Below are 13,632 nucleotides of genomic sequence, written 5' to 3'. Positions count from 1 at the left end.
CCAAATTTTTTTGGAGGTTTTCCATTAAGATTCTTTATTTCAAGAGGTTTCCAATGCATAGTAGATAATTCTTTTGTTGTTATTAGTTGTCTTTGGATCTAGTTAGTACATCTAGAATTTGTGCTAAGTTAGTTGTCTGGACATGCTATTTTGTGAGGTTAACACACTTTCACCCTCTTCACTTCCTTTGTCAAAATAGACATGTATTGAGGGGGTAGGGAAGACTCTTCCCTTCCTCCACACAAGCAAACATGATTGTCATAGCATAGAATGGCAAGGGGGGGACACTAATAACTTCCTCCATTGAAGTAGACATGATTTGTGTGTGTGTGTGTATGAGAGAGAGAGAGAGAGAGAGAGAGAGAGAGAGAGAGAGAAAAGAGATTTGTGTGTGTGTGTGTGTATGATTTTTGGTCTTTTAGTCAATCGATTTTGAAAAATCTCAAAATTGGAGAGCCTTAGGTGTATTGCATGAAGCGCCTTGGCGAGCCCGGAGTGTCTAGTTTCCTGCTACTGAGATTACACCGTGTCGGCAATCCATCTGCCATCAGCCATGCTTAGGCTTTGGCCCGCCAAGGGCAACTGGCTGGACCACTACATCAGGAGGCACGCCAGGTTTTGTCAGGCATGCAGCTTTCCAAAGCTTTACAGTAGCCATGCGGTCTTGGTAGAAGAGGGCGTACCTCGTGCCGTGGAGAGAACGAACAACAACAGAAGCAACAACTGGCAGGTGGCTGTGTTTTGGGATCTCAACGGCTGCAGGGTCCCAGATGACTCAGATCCTCACTGCATAGGGCCGAACATCCTTTCTGCGCTGAGAATGAGCGGATTTCGTGGCCCTGTCTCCATCGACGCTTATTGCAACACCCGCAATTTGATCAGCGAAGATACCTTGCAAGCTCTGACGGCCACTGGAATAGACCTCCATCATCTATGTTGCAGTGGTGAGCACATGATATACTGGTATCTCTCTTGCACAAACGTGAATACTGGTCTATAATTTTTTTGCGAAAAAATGGGTGGCTAATTACATTACGTAGAAGAATTTTACAAAGAAGTACTTGTGCTCAAGCTGGAGCTGTCTGAAAGTAGACTTCTTCACCCAGTAGCTTGCGTTATAATTCTAGCTTCACATGAACAAATGCAGGGATGACTGTAAATGCTTTTGTTTGTTGATTCACACGTAAGAATTGGAGAAGCAGCAGATAATATAGCATGGTTACGTAACTTGAAATATAGCAAGGTCCTTCCTGGAAAAGTGGGTGGGGGTTTTCTGCCTTTGTTGAGAGCTAAGAATATTCATGTGTCATCAATATGTTATATAATGAGTGCACAAGATGGAAGCAAATTAGCATTGTCAGATGTATTAATTATTATGCATGCATCACTTTATCTAGCTAATAGTATGCTGTGGTATCCGTTCCATGAAAGACACAAGGTAGCACAACAAAATAATTTCTATGACATCCCTTGATTGTAGATGCATTTGCCGTCACACATACTTTCCATTATGATTGAACATCATTAGAGGCATAGGGGAGAGCTAGTTGTCCCATCCGATGGTGTCCGATTAGCACTGTCCAATGTTAATTGGTGCTAACTAGACTAAAAAAAGGGTGATGTATGAGGACTTGTCCCTAGATCAATCACAATGTAGTTGGGGGGATTTATATACAAGGAGAACATTAGAGGATGCATTACATGTTGATGCCACTGTTGTGGATGGCGCTGAGTTATGGCATGCTTGGTTTGGTCATCTTGATTATGGCTGTTTGCTATGCCTAAGAGGCAAAAATATGGTGCTCGATCTCCCTTCGTTGAAAGTACCTACTCACAATGTTTGTGAAAGTTGTGTACTTGGCAAAATGATTCGTGCTTTGTTTCCCGAGGGTGGTACTATGTGTGCCGATAAAAAATTACAGCTTGTGCATAGTGATATTTGTGGGCCCATGTGTATCAAATCCATCGAAGAATACTTGTATTTTGTTACCTTTATTGATGATATGACTCATCATTGTTGGACATATGCTTTGAAGCACAAATCCGTAGTGTTTGCATGGTTTAAAACCTTCTTAGCCTTGGCTGAAAATGGTAGTGGATGCAACCTGATTGTACTATGTACTGATTGAGGGGGGAATTATATGTCACGGGAGTTCAACTCCTTTTTGGCTGAAGGGGGCATTATACATTAGTGTACTATGCCTTACACACCTCAACAAAATGGTGTGGCTGAAAGAAAAAATCATACGTTCCTGCAAATGGCATGTTGTATACTGTCATATAATAGGTTGTCCCCAAAGTTTTGGCTTGACGCTATCATGTGTGTGGTGTATGTGCTAAATCACAACCCAACTAACACATTGGTTGATTGTATGCCCTATGAGGCTTGGAATGGCCGGAAACCATTGGTGTCACAATTCGTGTCTTTGGTTGCTTGCCATATGCTTTGGTGCCACAACCACAAAGACATAAATTGGAAGACAAGGTTGTCAAATGCATCTTTATGGTTATAGTGCAAAAAGTAAAAGGTACCTCTTGTACCAATCCCCCATCAATAAAATTTTGCTTAGTAGAAATGTGATATTTGCTGAATATCCCCATTAGCTCTTCATGGACTGCAAAAGTCAGCTCAATGTGGGGCCTATGGAAATATTTGATTGTTTGCTACCTTTATTTCAGCAAAGTGAACCCGATTTTAGTCAATTTCAACAACCTGTTGAGGGTTTATAGTAGCAAAATCAGCAGCAAACACAAGGTGAACAGTAGGCTGATTTTCAGCCCATTGATCAAGGCATTGCTGATTATGAAGTGGCCAATGAGAGGGTTACTGTTTGGGAAGCTAAAACAGTCCTTAGATGGCTGTTAGATACATTACAGGATAGCAAACAGCTTGTTCTTCTTCCCGGTAGAACTAGAGCAGCCACTTACCATGCACAGGGTAACTTGGTTACGCAGGCACTTGTAAGTTGTAGCTATTGCATGCAGTGAAGAACTTGTCTCTTTACATGATGCTTTACAAAATGAATATTTGATGGCAACTATGCAATCATAGTTAATTCTATTGATAAGAATAGCAAGTGGGAGTTATGTGACTTGCTTGTTGGCAAATGTGCTACAAGCAATAAGTGGATTTACGAATTAAAATGCAGATCTAATGGTAGCATTGATCGCTACAAGGCATGTCTTGTTACTAAAGGGCATGCCCAACAACATGGGATTGACTATGGTGAGATGTTTGTAATCATAGTGTCATTGCTTTGGCTGCTCATTATGATTGGCATGTGTATCAATTGGATGTGAAGACTTCTTTTTTAATTGGTGATATTCACGAGGAGGTTTATGTTACTCAATCTCCTAGCTTTGTTCAAAAAGGGTTAGAAAGCAAAGTGTGCCGTTTATATAGGGCCCTCTACGGTTTAAAGTAGGCACCTAGGGCATAGTATGAGAAGATACATGCATACTTGATTGCTCTTAGCTTTAGTAATTTACACTTGAAGAAAGCTCAAGATCAAATGAAGCTTTATGTTGATGAGAAGTGACAGAACATTGAGTTTCAGGAAGGGGAATTCGTTTTACTGAAAGTACCTAAGTCTAGGTGGTATGCCACTCTTAAAGACAAGTCTAACAACAAACTAGCTCACAGATTCTATGGGCCTTACAGGATCATGAAGAGAGTGGGTGACTTAGCATACCGATTGGAATTGCCTCCTTCTACTAGGATTCACAATGTCTTTCATGTGAGTCAGCTCAAGCCCTTTATTGGATCATCAGTGGATTACATAGAGGAGCTTCCTCCCATGGATGAGAATGCATCATTCAATACATTCCAGAGGTGGACGTGGCTGAAGTTTAGCTAATTGTGGCCTATTCCAGTCTAGACAGCTTGCAGGAAGCCTTCTGTTTTGAATCAGATTTTATTCTGAATTATGGATACCATTGAGTGCCATACATGGGCTGAAAGTACTTGTTAAGAACTTTGTTTCTATGTATCAAACACCTTGATCGGAGTTCTCTACAATAGGTTATCTTAGATTTACTACAGCAGGGTCGTGTAGTAGACAACATGTTGTCCATTGCCTGTAGCCTTCATTTTCTTAGAGAATATGGGTCAAGATGTAAATTTTCTCACTCCCCAATCATACCCATATATCATACATGATCAATGACCCTTTATACCTCAACAATTACCCCTCATTCCATCGGATAATCCTTGTAATGTTTGTAGCAGTAAGGTAGTACTCTGGTTTGCTCGTACCCTATTTTTTTGGTAATAAGTGCTCAACTTGTTTTTGAGGGCAAAAGCTTTGGGTGGAGATAGAATGTAAGAGAGGAAATAGTGGGGATAAAATACTAGCTACACTAGCTGGTATAAAAGGTGTAAGGGACTTGATTTTTAGGGGCATCAGTATCATAATATAAGTCTCCTTCATCTTCTCTCTCTCAACTTTCATAGCTGTCTTCTCTCTCTTTTTGTCTTTCTCTATTCTTTTCTAGTCTTTCTCTCTCCTCGTCACTCATACTCTCTCTTTTGCATCTCTTCTCTCTCTCTCTAGGACTTGGAAAACTTCCCAGACATTTTGTATGTAACCTTTTGGTCTCATAGGCCAACTTGGCCTTTTGTAGACGTTAATATAACTTTCTTTCTTTCTTTCTTTCTCTCTCACTCTCTCTCTCTCTCTCTCTCTCTCTCTCTCCAATCCTCTCCTTGACAAATATGCTTTTCCTTTGGCACAATGCAATGTAATTGAGGACGATTACAGGGATTTCAAGGGGGAGATATGTCATGAGGACATGTATTTTGGAAACCTCACTTAACCTGTGGATTAATTTTTAATCACATGATTAAGTAAATGATGCACATGTGAGTTGCAACTGGGGTTAAAGTAAATTTACGAGCCCAGGACCCGAAGAAATTACGGGATGTCAAAGGCAAAAGTTGCTATAAGTTATGCCGCACAGGTACTTGGTGGTATCTGGTGTCAATTGTTGGCCTAGGTCATCCATTTGGCTATAAGTGTCAGTTGGTGTCACTAGAGAAGTGGCGTTTAATGGTACCTAACGCCAATTTGATGGTCAAAGATGGCGTAGAGACACTCGGGAATGGAAGTTGCCTAGCCAATTTAATTATTGGCTAGTCAGATTATTTTCCAGGGCATTAAAATAATTATTAGATTAATTTTTAGTATTTAAGGTTGAAAATAATATTTAATTATGAAAAATGTTGGAAAAACCATTTGGGAAGGGTGCCACTTATGAAAAATGCCCATGTAGGATTGAAAAACGTCTTTAGAGGCTGGAGAGGGGCATTTCTATAAATTCAGCCTGCAAGAGAGAGGGAGAGAGGGCTGCTGGTCTGATTTGTAGCCATTGGAGGACCTTTTGAGATAGCCAGGGGCAAAAGAAGACCAATCAACAGCAGGAGACAACATCTATAGGTTGTTGAGGCAAGGCAACATCAGTAAATGATTGATTTTCTTCAGTTCTTTGCATCTACATGCTGTTGTGGCAGGGCAGCAGCTGCACTTGACTGATTTTCAGTCATTCTTCGCGACCAAACTTTGAATTTTCTCTCTCTACAACTTTCCCTCTCATCTCACAGCCATTTCATAGCCTTGCTTTGAAGATCTCGGCATTTGGACCCTTGGAGACTGAGAAATTGCAAATTTCTCTGTTGTAAACCCTAATTTACAGCAGAAATTAGGGTTTAGCAGCTTCCTTGGGAAGCGTGCCAGAAATTGGAAGCTCCAAGACTTGGATTGAACAAGGTTAAAAGTGAATTTCAGCTGAATTCAAGTGGAGGACTAGCCAGCCATTGAATTTAGGGCATTTTCATTGTCTGTGAAGTGGTTGAAGGCCAATTGGGTGCTCGAATCAAGGGGCAAAATAGATTGAAACTTTGGACAGCCAGGGTTGCACTCGTACGTCGAACGGATAGGTTCGTACCCTACGAACCGTACGGTACGTATCTGTACTGTTTCGTACGATATTTAAAGCATGTTTTGGGCATGTATCTTGCGGGACAAGGCGAGCTATCTAGGGAGTTTCCGGGCGAAACGGGCTGGGAAAAAAGGCGCAAACTGGGCACAATTGATCATTTGTGACACACACACACGTGACACGTCACACACTCTTGCAAGTCTCGACTCTCTCCTCAACCCTCCCTCTCTTCTCCAAGACTCCAAGGCTGCATCAAGCTCCCATCCCCTCCAAGCTCCCTCTTTCTCTCTCCTCTTTCCCTCTTCTCTTGAGTCTTCCTCCCATCCTCTCCCTTTTCAAAGTTCGTTCTTCTTCCAACTTTCCAAGTTTCCCCAATCCCCTCCCTCTTCAAGGCTCAAGCATCATCTCACTCTCTCCTCTTCCCCCCATCCCCTCCCTCTTCAAGTATCACCGCCGATCAAAGTGATAAGTCTCGACTCTCTCCTCTTCATCGGGCCTCTGGCCTCGCCTCGGCAGGATGATACGTGAGAAGCATGAGGCCTTCAACTTGCACACCATCCATGTGGAGAGGGACACAAAGAAGTCCAACTCCCACAATTGGATATGCAAGTATTGCAGGAAGAGCTACACAAGTGGTGCAAACCAGCTTCTCCAACATCTTTTCAAGACGGGGGGCAAGTCGCTCCGTGCAAGTTGGATCTCAACACATTGCGGACGAGATTCTCGCCAAGATGAGAGGGGGATCCATTAGAGGAGGAGGTGGCGGATTGATGGCGGCGGTATCTACACCTATGCCTACTCATGAGGAAGCCTCAAATGTAGGCCTATCTTCGACCGATGCAGGTGAGGCCTCCACCATTGGTGGTGCCGACTCCACATCCGCTTCGGGCTCTGGCATTGGCAAAAGGCAAAGGTTAGAGGCTCATGCGGTACAAGAGAGGCAATCCTCTCTCTCTCAAGCTCCCGGTCATACACGTGGATCGGTTGCCTTTCTTAGAGAAAGGCAATGACAAGCCAATGTTGAGATTGCACGCACGGTGGTCGAGTGCAATCTTGCATTCAATATCCTAAAGCATGAGCGATGGAAGAAGATGGTGAGAACCATCGCCAATGTAGGCCCATGTGAAGGATGGAGCGGCGTCTCATACAATGATATGAGGACGAAGAAGATTGATAAAGAGAAGGAGAGGATTGATAAAGCCCTTGATCCTATTCGGGCCGCATGGACAAAATACGGTTGCTCCATTCTCACCGATGGATGGAGTGATCGTAAGAAACGGGGTATCATCAATATACTCGTTTCATGTCTACTTGGCACATATTTTTTGCGGGCCGTAGACACCGGCAAGAGAGGAAGAAAAACGACCGGCCCATTCATCTACCGCCACATTTGGCAAGCTATCATTGAGGTACACATTGTCTTTTTAAAGTTGGTTTCATTATTCATGAATCATAATTAGAATTTTCAAGTCATGATTCATGATTCATCTCTCCTCGAAGCTTTCATAATTTGTGCTATGTATGATGTGCTTGTAGGTGGGCCTGTTGAATGTGGTGCAAGGTGTGACCGACAATGCATCCAATTGTCTGCGCATGGGCCGTTTGCTTAAGGCCGAGTTTTCTTCGATCATGTGGACTCCATGTGCAAGTCATTGTTTGGACTTGCTCATGGAGGACATCGGGAAGCTAAAATGGGTGAAGAGGGTGGTACACAAGGCTATATCTGTTGTCACCTTCTTCACGGTGAAGGGCAAGGTGCTTGCGATGTATCGCGAGCATAGCAAACTTGAGTTGAATAAGCCTTCTTCAACTCGGTTTGCTTATATGTGGTTATTGTTGGAGCGGATTTATGAGGTGCAGTCCGCCCTACGCCAAACAGTGGTGTCCACTCTATGGAATGAGTGGGATGAGCATGAGACAGAGGAGGCGAAAGCCATGCAGCGGTTGTGCCTTGATGAGCAGTTTTGGCAGAAAGTCCGTGCCATTGTGATTGCCATGGCTCCCTTTTATAGGGTGTTGCGCATGACTGATTGCGAGGGGTCCACCATGGGCCTTCTCGTTCACTTCTTTAGAGCGGCATTGGTGGAGGTACGGGCTTGCACGATGATCAATATTCTCAGGGTGCATACATCATAGAGATAGCAGAGAGGAGATGGGCATGGATGCATAGGCCCATCCATGGTTTTGCAGCATTGGTGCATCCGGCCTACAAGTCGCCGGCGATCATGGATGACAGAGAGCTTTGGTCAGGTCAGCTTGCATATTTGACTCGTGTGGTCCCCATAGATGACCACAACACAGTCCTAGAGGAGCTTGGATGCTATGCAGATCAGAGAGGACGTGTGGCATTTTCTTCTCCCACTTGTTGGAGAAGGGAGTCACTTGTAAAGCCTCTATTTTGGTGGCAAAATTTTGGATATGCGCTGGAGACTCTTCAGCCCTTGGCCATGAGAGTCCTTGCGTAGGATTTCTCTTGGGGTGCATGTGAGAGAAACTGGAGTGCCTATTCTCTCATTCACATGAAGATTCGCAATTGTCTTAGCACACGACAGTTAGAGCGGCTAGTCTGCTGCACTAACTTGCGCATGATGAAGGCCATGATGAGTATAGGTAGTCCAAAGCAGGTAAACACCTAACCATAAAATGATAAGTCAAGTTTAATTTTTAAATTTGTTGGTTTCAACTTGTTACTTTATAGTATTATACTCAACAATTTAGTATTTATAATCTATTATCTTATGTGCATTGTGTAGGTGAATGTTGATACATTCAAGTTGACGGGCGACACTCTTGCGAGTGTACATCAGGAGGTCGATGAGGAGGAGCAGTTCTTTGCAAAGCTCAATAGAGAGCTCATAGTAGCAGACACCCGTGACACTCGTAGTTAGTGTGCTCGTGGGCGAGGAGTTCGAGTTGCTAGCAGGGGCATGGTCATTCGATGCCCTTCGAGATCGACGAGAGGTGGTTCAGGTGGTTTGCAGACATATATGAGGCGGGGCGCTAGTAGCTCTCGTCCAGTTCCTGACGATGACATTCCCACCTTGCCTACAGTTAGACGGTCATTGCCTAGGGAGTCATCATTTGATGATGATGGTAACCTTATTAGTGAGGATGAGTATGAGAGTGCCTCATCATTTGATGACGAGGAGTCAGTTTCAAACTCTCTTGATGAGCACTCAGATGATGATGATGCTGATGGTAGTGATGCCTCATGAGTCATCCTAGCCTGTAGGTCTCAGCTCTCTCGAGTCTCACCTTTTTGTATCTACTTAGTACTATCACTGATGATTGTATCCAGTTTCACTCATTGATGATTGTATGATGTATCCAGTACACTGTACTGTTGCTTGCATGTGATTGCGAGGGCTTTTTACCTCGTATTCAACATATTTTGTAATGGCACTGCTAGTTTCGCTTTAAACATGTGTTCTATTATTTATAGTTTAAAAAAAAATGAAGTTAATTTTTTTCGTTCTAATATCGTACCGTACCTTATAAAATCTTAAGGTACCATTTAGTACTGTATTTTATCGTACCGTACCGTATCGTACTTTTCATACCTGACAACTATGTGGACAGCAAGGGGAGTTGAGATACCGAAAGGGATTGGGAGAATCCCATTGTAAGTCAACTTTTTCTTCAATATAGCTAAAGGAACACCAAAAGGAGCACCAATTTTGAGTCCAATCGGGTGTGCATTGTTCAAGATCAGTAGGTAAATTTGTATTTTCAGATTTGCATTTATTGTTTGGTGCTGTAATTAAGTTGTAATCAGGGATTTACCACCCTATCCGAGGAGGAAGGCTGGTTACATGGTTCCACTGTCGGGATACCACTCAATCCCTTGATTTGGTGGGCCTGAGGCACCTGATTACAAGCCAAAACTTTGTGCTAGTGCTGATTTTTACTCTCAGTTGAGAAATTATAGCAATATGTCTTTATACAGTGAGATGGACTCCAGCAGTGATGATGCCTCTTAGTATGAACATTCACATGGGAATGAAGGAAATGCAATGCTTGACCTTGGACAAGGCTCAGACCATGGACAACAAGCTAAAAATGTTGTTGTTGGGCAAGATACACGGCCTTTAGTGCATAAGGAGGCTGATGACCAACAAAGTGAAGAGGAATTTGATGACCTGTTCAAGAATCGGATGGGGACAGTAGCAAATCTCTTTGCTGAATTGGCAAAGGATTCTCAATTTACCTGATTTTTGAATGCTCCAAAGAAGGAGGCAAAGGCTGAGAAAAAGGGTAAATCTGAAAATAAAGCTGAAAATCAGGGCAGATCTGAAAAGTAGGGTATCATACTGAGCTGGATGCCATAAAAGAGCAATATGTTGCTGATTCGAACTTTGCTAATGTTTATGATCAGCTTTGCAATGGTCAAAGGCGTAGACACTTTGTGTAAGAGATGGATTTCTGATGATGCATGGATAATTGTGTGTCACAAAGCAGTTAAGGCCTAGAGTTATCACTGAAAGTCATGTTCCTTCGTATGCAGGACACAGAGGTATTGATGCCACGGTCAAGGCAGTGGAGTATTTCTTTTATTAGCCAGCTTTGAGGCATGATGTAAAACAGTTTGTTAAGACATGCATCGTATGCCAAAAGATAAAGCACGATAGACAAAAGTTGCCGGGTTTATTGCAGCCCTTGTCTATTCCAGATCGGCCTTGGCAGAGCATTGCAATGGACTTTATTTTTGAGCTTCCTAAGACACCTACAGGGAATGATGGGATATGGACTATTTTTGCAGGTTTAGCAAACAAGCCCATTTCATTTTGGTGAGGAAGAAAATAAAGGTTGATCATATGGCACGATTGTTTTTGCAGCACATCTTTAAATATCATGGTATGCAAGAGTCGATCATTAGTGATCGAGACCCCTGGATGACTAGTTTATTTTGGAAGGGCTTATTTGAGAATATGGGTACCACGCTGAAATTCTCATCATCCTTCCATCCGTAGACAGATGGTCAGTTTGAGAAAGCAAATTCCACATTGTTAGATCTTTTGAGGTGCTATGTTTCAGACCACAAGACACAGTGGGAGCAGTATTTGCCCTTGGTTGAGTTTGCTTACAACAACACAAAGCATAGTTCTATGGGCAAAGCTCCATTTGAGATGGTTGAGGGTGGCAAGAAGGTACCACCTATTTTGCAAACTAAGAATAAGATCTTTGAGGCTGATCGTTATGTGGAAAACTTGGATGTAGCCAATGCAAATATAAAATATGCACTTTAGAGATCGCAAGAAAAGCAAAAGAGGGCAGCTGATCGACATAGACGTGAAATTTCAAAATTATTTACCAATGGATGCCAAATGGATGGAAGAGGATGACTTGGCAGACCATCCTCAGTTATTGCAGCTTTATCTAGACGCCTTTCAGTTAGAGTCGACTTTAGTTCGGGCTCCGTCAAGTTCAGCAGAGCAAGGATCCGGAGTATTGTCTGATGCTCAAGTGGGAGGTAGCACTTCCCCTCCTCTAGTTATGGACAGCTCTTGTATGTAGTGGATCTCGGATGTATTCAACATGTATCCAAGGTACTGCGCTGACAATATGTTTGCCATGAGATCACTACTTAGTGTACTAGTCACTACGAGATGTATGCAAATGAGTATGAGTTTCACCCGGGCACTTGAACTATACTTTTACATTAGCTTATGATCAATTTAGCATGAAATTGCCTAAATTTTGAGACAAAAATTCTGATCAATTTCAGCTTAGTTTTTGATTAACTTGAGAACTGTTTATGGTCACTTTTTGGATTAGTTGTGCATCAATTTTTGCACTGATTATTAGTCAATTTTTGCAATGAGTTTATGATCAATTTAGGGTCACATTTGCAGCAGTTTGTGATCAGTTCTCAGATCAGCAAGTGATCAGTTTATGATCAGATTATGCTCAGTTTTCAATGGTTTACATCTAGTTCCATGGACAAGAGCATATGTTATGATGCCATTGATGTTTTAGCTATGGTTTATACTTGGTTTTTGCTATACTATGGTTTGGTTTTGCCAGATGAGTTGAGCTCATGAGAAATAGACATGCCACATGATAATCTAGCAATGTTTTTGAGATTCTTTGTGAGTCTTACGTTATGTTATGTTGGCTGGTAATTTTAAGTATATGTTGGACATATGGAATGGTTGAACAATGGTGCGCAATGTTGTGTTGACTATGATGCCCTATGGAAATTCCAATGTAGTGCTTTGCTTTTGATGCATTTGGCAGTGCAATCGAGGACGATTGCAAGGATTTCAAGAGGGAGGGCTGTCATGAGAACATGTATTTTTAAAACCTCACTTAACATGTGGATTAATTTTTAATCACATGATTAAGTAAATGATGCACATGTGAGATACAATTGGGGTTAAAGTAAATTTACGAGCTCGGGACTCCAAGAAATCATGGGATGTCAAAGGCAAAAGTTGCTATAAGTTATGTCGCACAGATACTTGGTGGTATCTGGTGCCAGTTGTTGACCTAGGTGATGCATTTGGCCATAAGTGTCAGTTGGTGACACTAGAGAAGTGGCGTTTAATGGTACCTAACGCCAATCTGATGGTTAAAGATGGCGTAGAGACACTTCGGAATGGAAGTTGCCCAACCAATTTAATTATTGGCTAGTCAGATTATTTTTCAGGGCACCGAAATAATTATTAGATTAATTTTCAGTATTTTAAGGTTGAAAATTAATATTTAATTATGAAAAATATTGAAAAAACCATTTGGGAAGGCTATCACTTATGAAAAATGCCCATGCAAGATTGAAAAACGTCTTTAGAGGCTGGAGAGAGGCATTTCTATAAATTCAGCCTGCAAGAGAGAGGGGGAGAGGGCTGCTGGTCTGATTTGCAGCCATTGGAGGACCTTTTGAGGCAGCCAGGGGCAAAAGAAGACCAATCAACAGCAGGAGACAGCATCTATAGGTTGCTGAGGTAAGGCAACATCAGTAAATGATTGATTTTCTTCAATTCTTTGCATCTACATGCTGTTGTGGCAGGACAGTAGCTGCACTTGACTGATTTTCAGTCATTCTTCGCGACCAAACTTTGAATTTTCTCTCTCTATAGCTTTTCCTCTCATCTCCCAGCCATTTCATAGCCTTGCTCCGAAGGTCTCAGCATTTGGACCCTTGGAGATTGAGAAATTGCAAATTTCTTTGTTGTAAACCTTAATTTACAGCATAAATTAGGGTTTAGTAGCTTCCTTGGAAAGTGTGTCAGAAATTGGAAGCTCCAAGACTTGGATTCAACAAGGTTAAAGGTGAATTTCAGCTGAATTCAAGTGGAGGACTAGCCAGCCATTGAATTTAGGGCATTTCCATGGTCTGTGAAGTGGGTGAAGGCCAATTGGGTGCTCGAATCAAGGGGCAAAATAGATTGAAGACTTGTTGGTCACTTTGGACAGCAAGGGGAGTTGAGATACCGAAAGGGATTGGGAGAATCCCATTGTAAGTCAACTTTTTCTTTAATACAGCTAAAGAAATACCGAAAGGGGCGTCAATTTTGGGGCCAATTGGGTGTGTATTGTCCAAGATGAATAGGTAAATTTGTATTTTCAGATTTGCATTGATTGTTTGGTGCTGTAATTAAGTTGTAATCAGGGATTTATCACCCTAACCGAGGAGGAAGGCTGGTTACAAGGTCTGTCATGAGGAGACGAAATTTCGAGATGCTTTAATCTTGT

The 13,632-nt window shown here is 42.2% G+C and overlaps 1 protein-coding gene and 1 pseudogene across 1 annotated transcript in view; both read left to right on the top strand.

The window, feature by feature from the left end:
• Positions 1-373: 373 nt before the first annotated feature.
• The window catches only part of LOC148025174 (uncharacterized), a 37,246-nt gene continuing 23,987 nt past the window's right edge, over positions 374-13,632 (top strand). The window contains exon 1 of the mRNA XM_087694942.1: positions 374-944. Coding sequence (XP_087551068.1) covers positions 554-944 — 391 coding nt within the window. The 5' untranslated portion in view covers positions 374-553. The remainder of the gene's footprint in view (positions 945-13,632) is intronic.
• On the top strand, positions 6,984-9,327 carry LOC148025175 (uncharacterized; annotated as a pseudogene).

Source organism: Lygodium microphyllum, chromosome 15 (genome assembly GCF_053477565.2).
Source record: "Lygodium microphyllum isolate KBCC chromosome 15, Lygodium_microphyllum_v1.1.10, whole genome shotgun sequence".
NCBI classification, from domain to species: Eukaryota; Viridiplantae; Streptophyta; class Polypodiopsida; order Schizaeales; family Lygodiaceae; genus Lygodium; species Lygodium microphyllum.
Note: the sequence above shows the minus strand (reverse complement) of the source record. Positions and strands in the feature narration are given on the sequence as shown.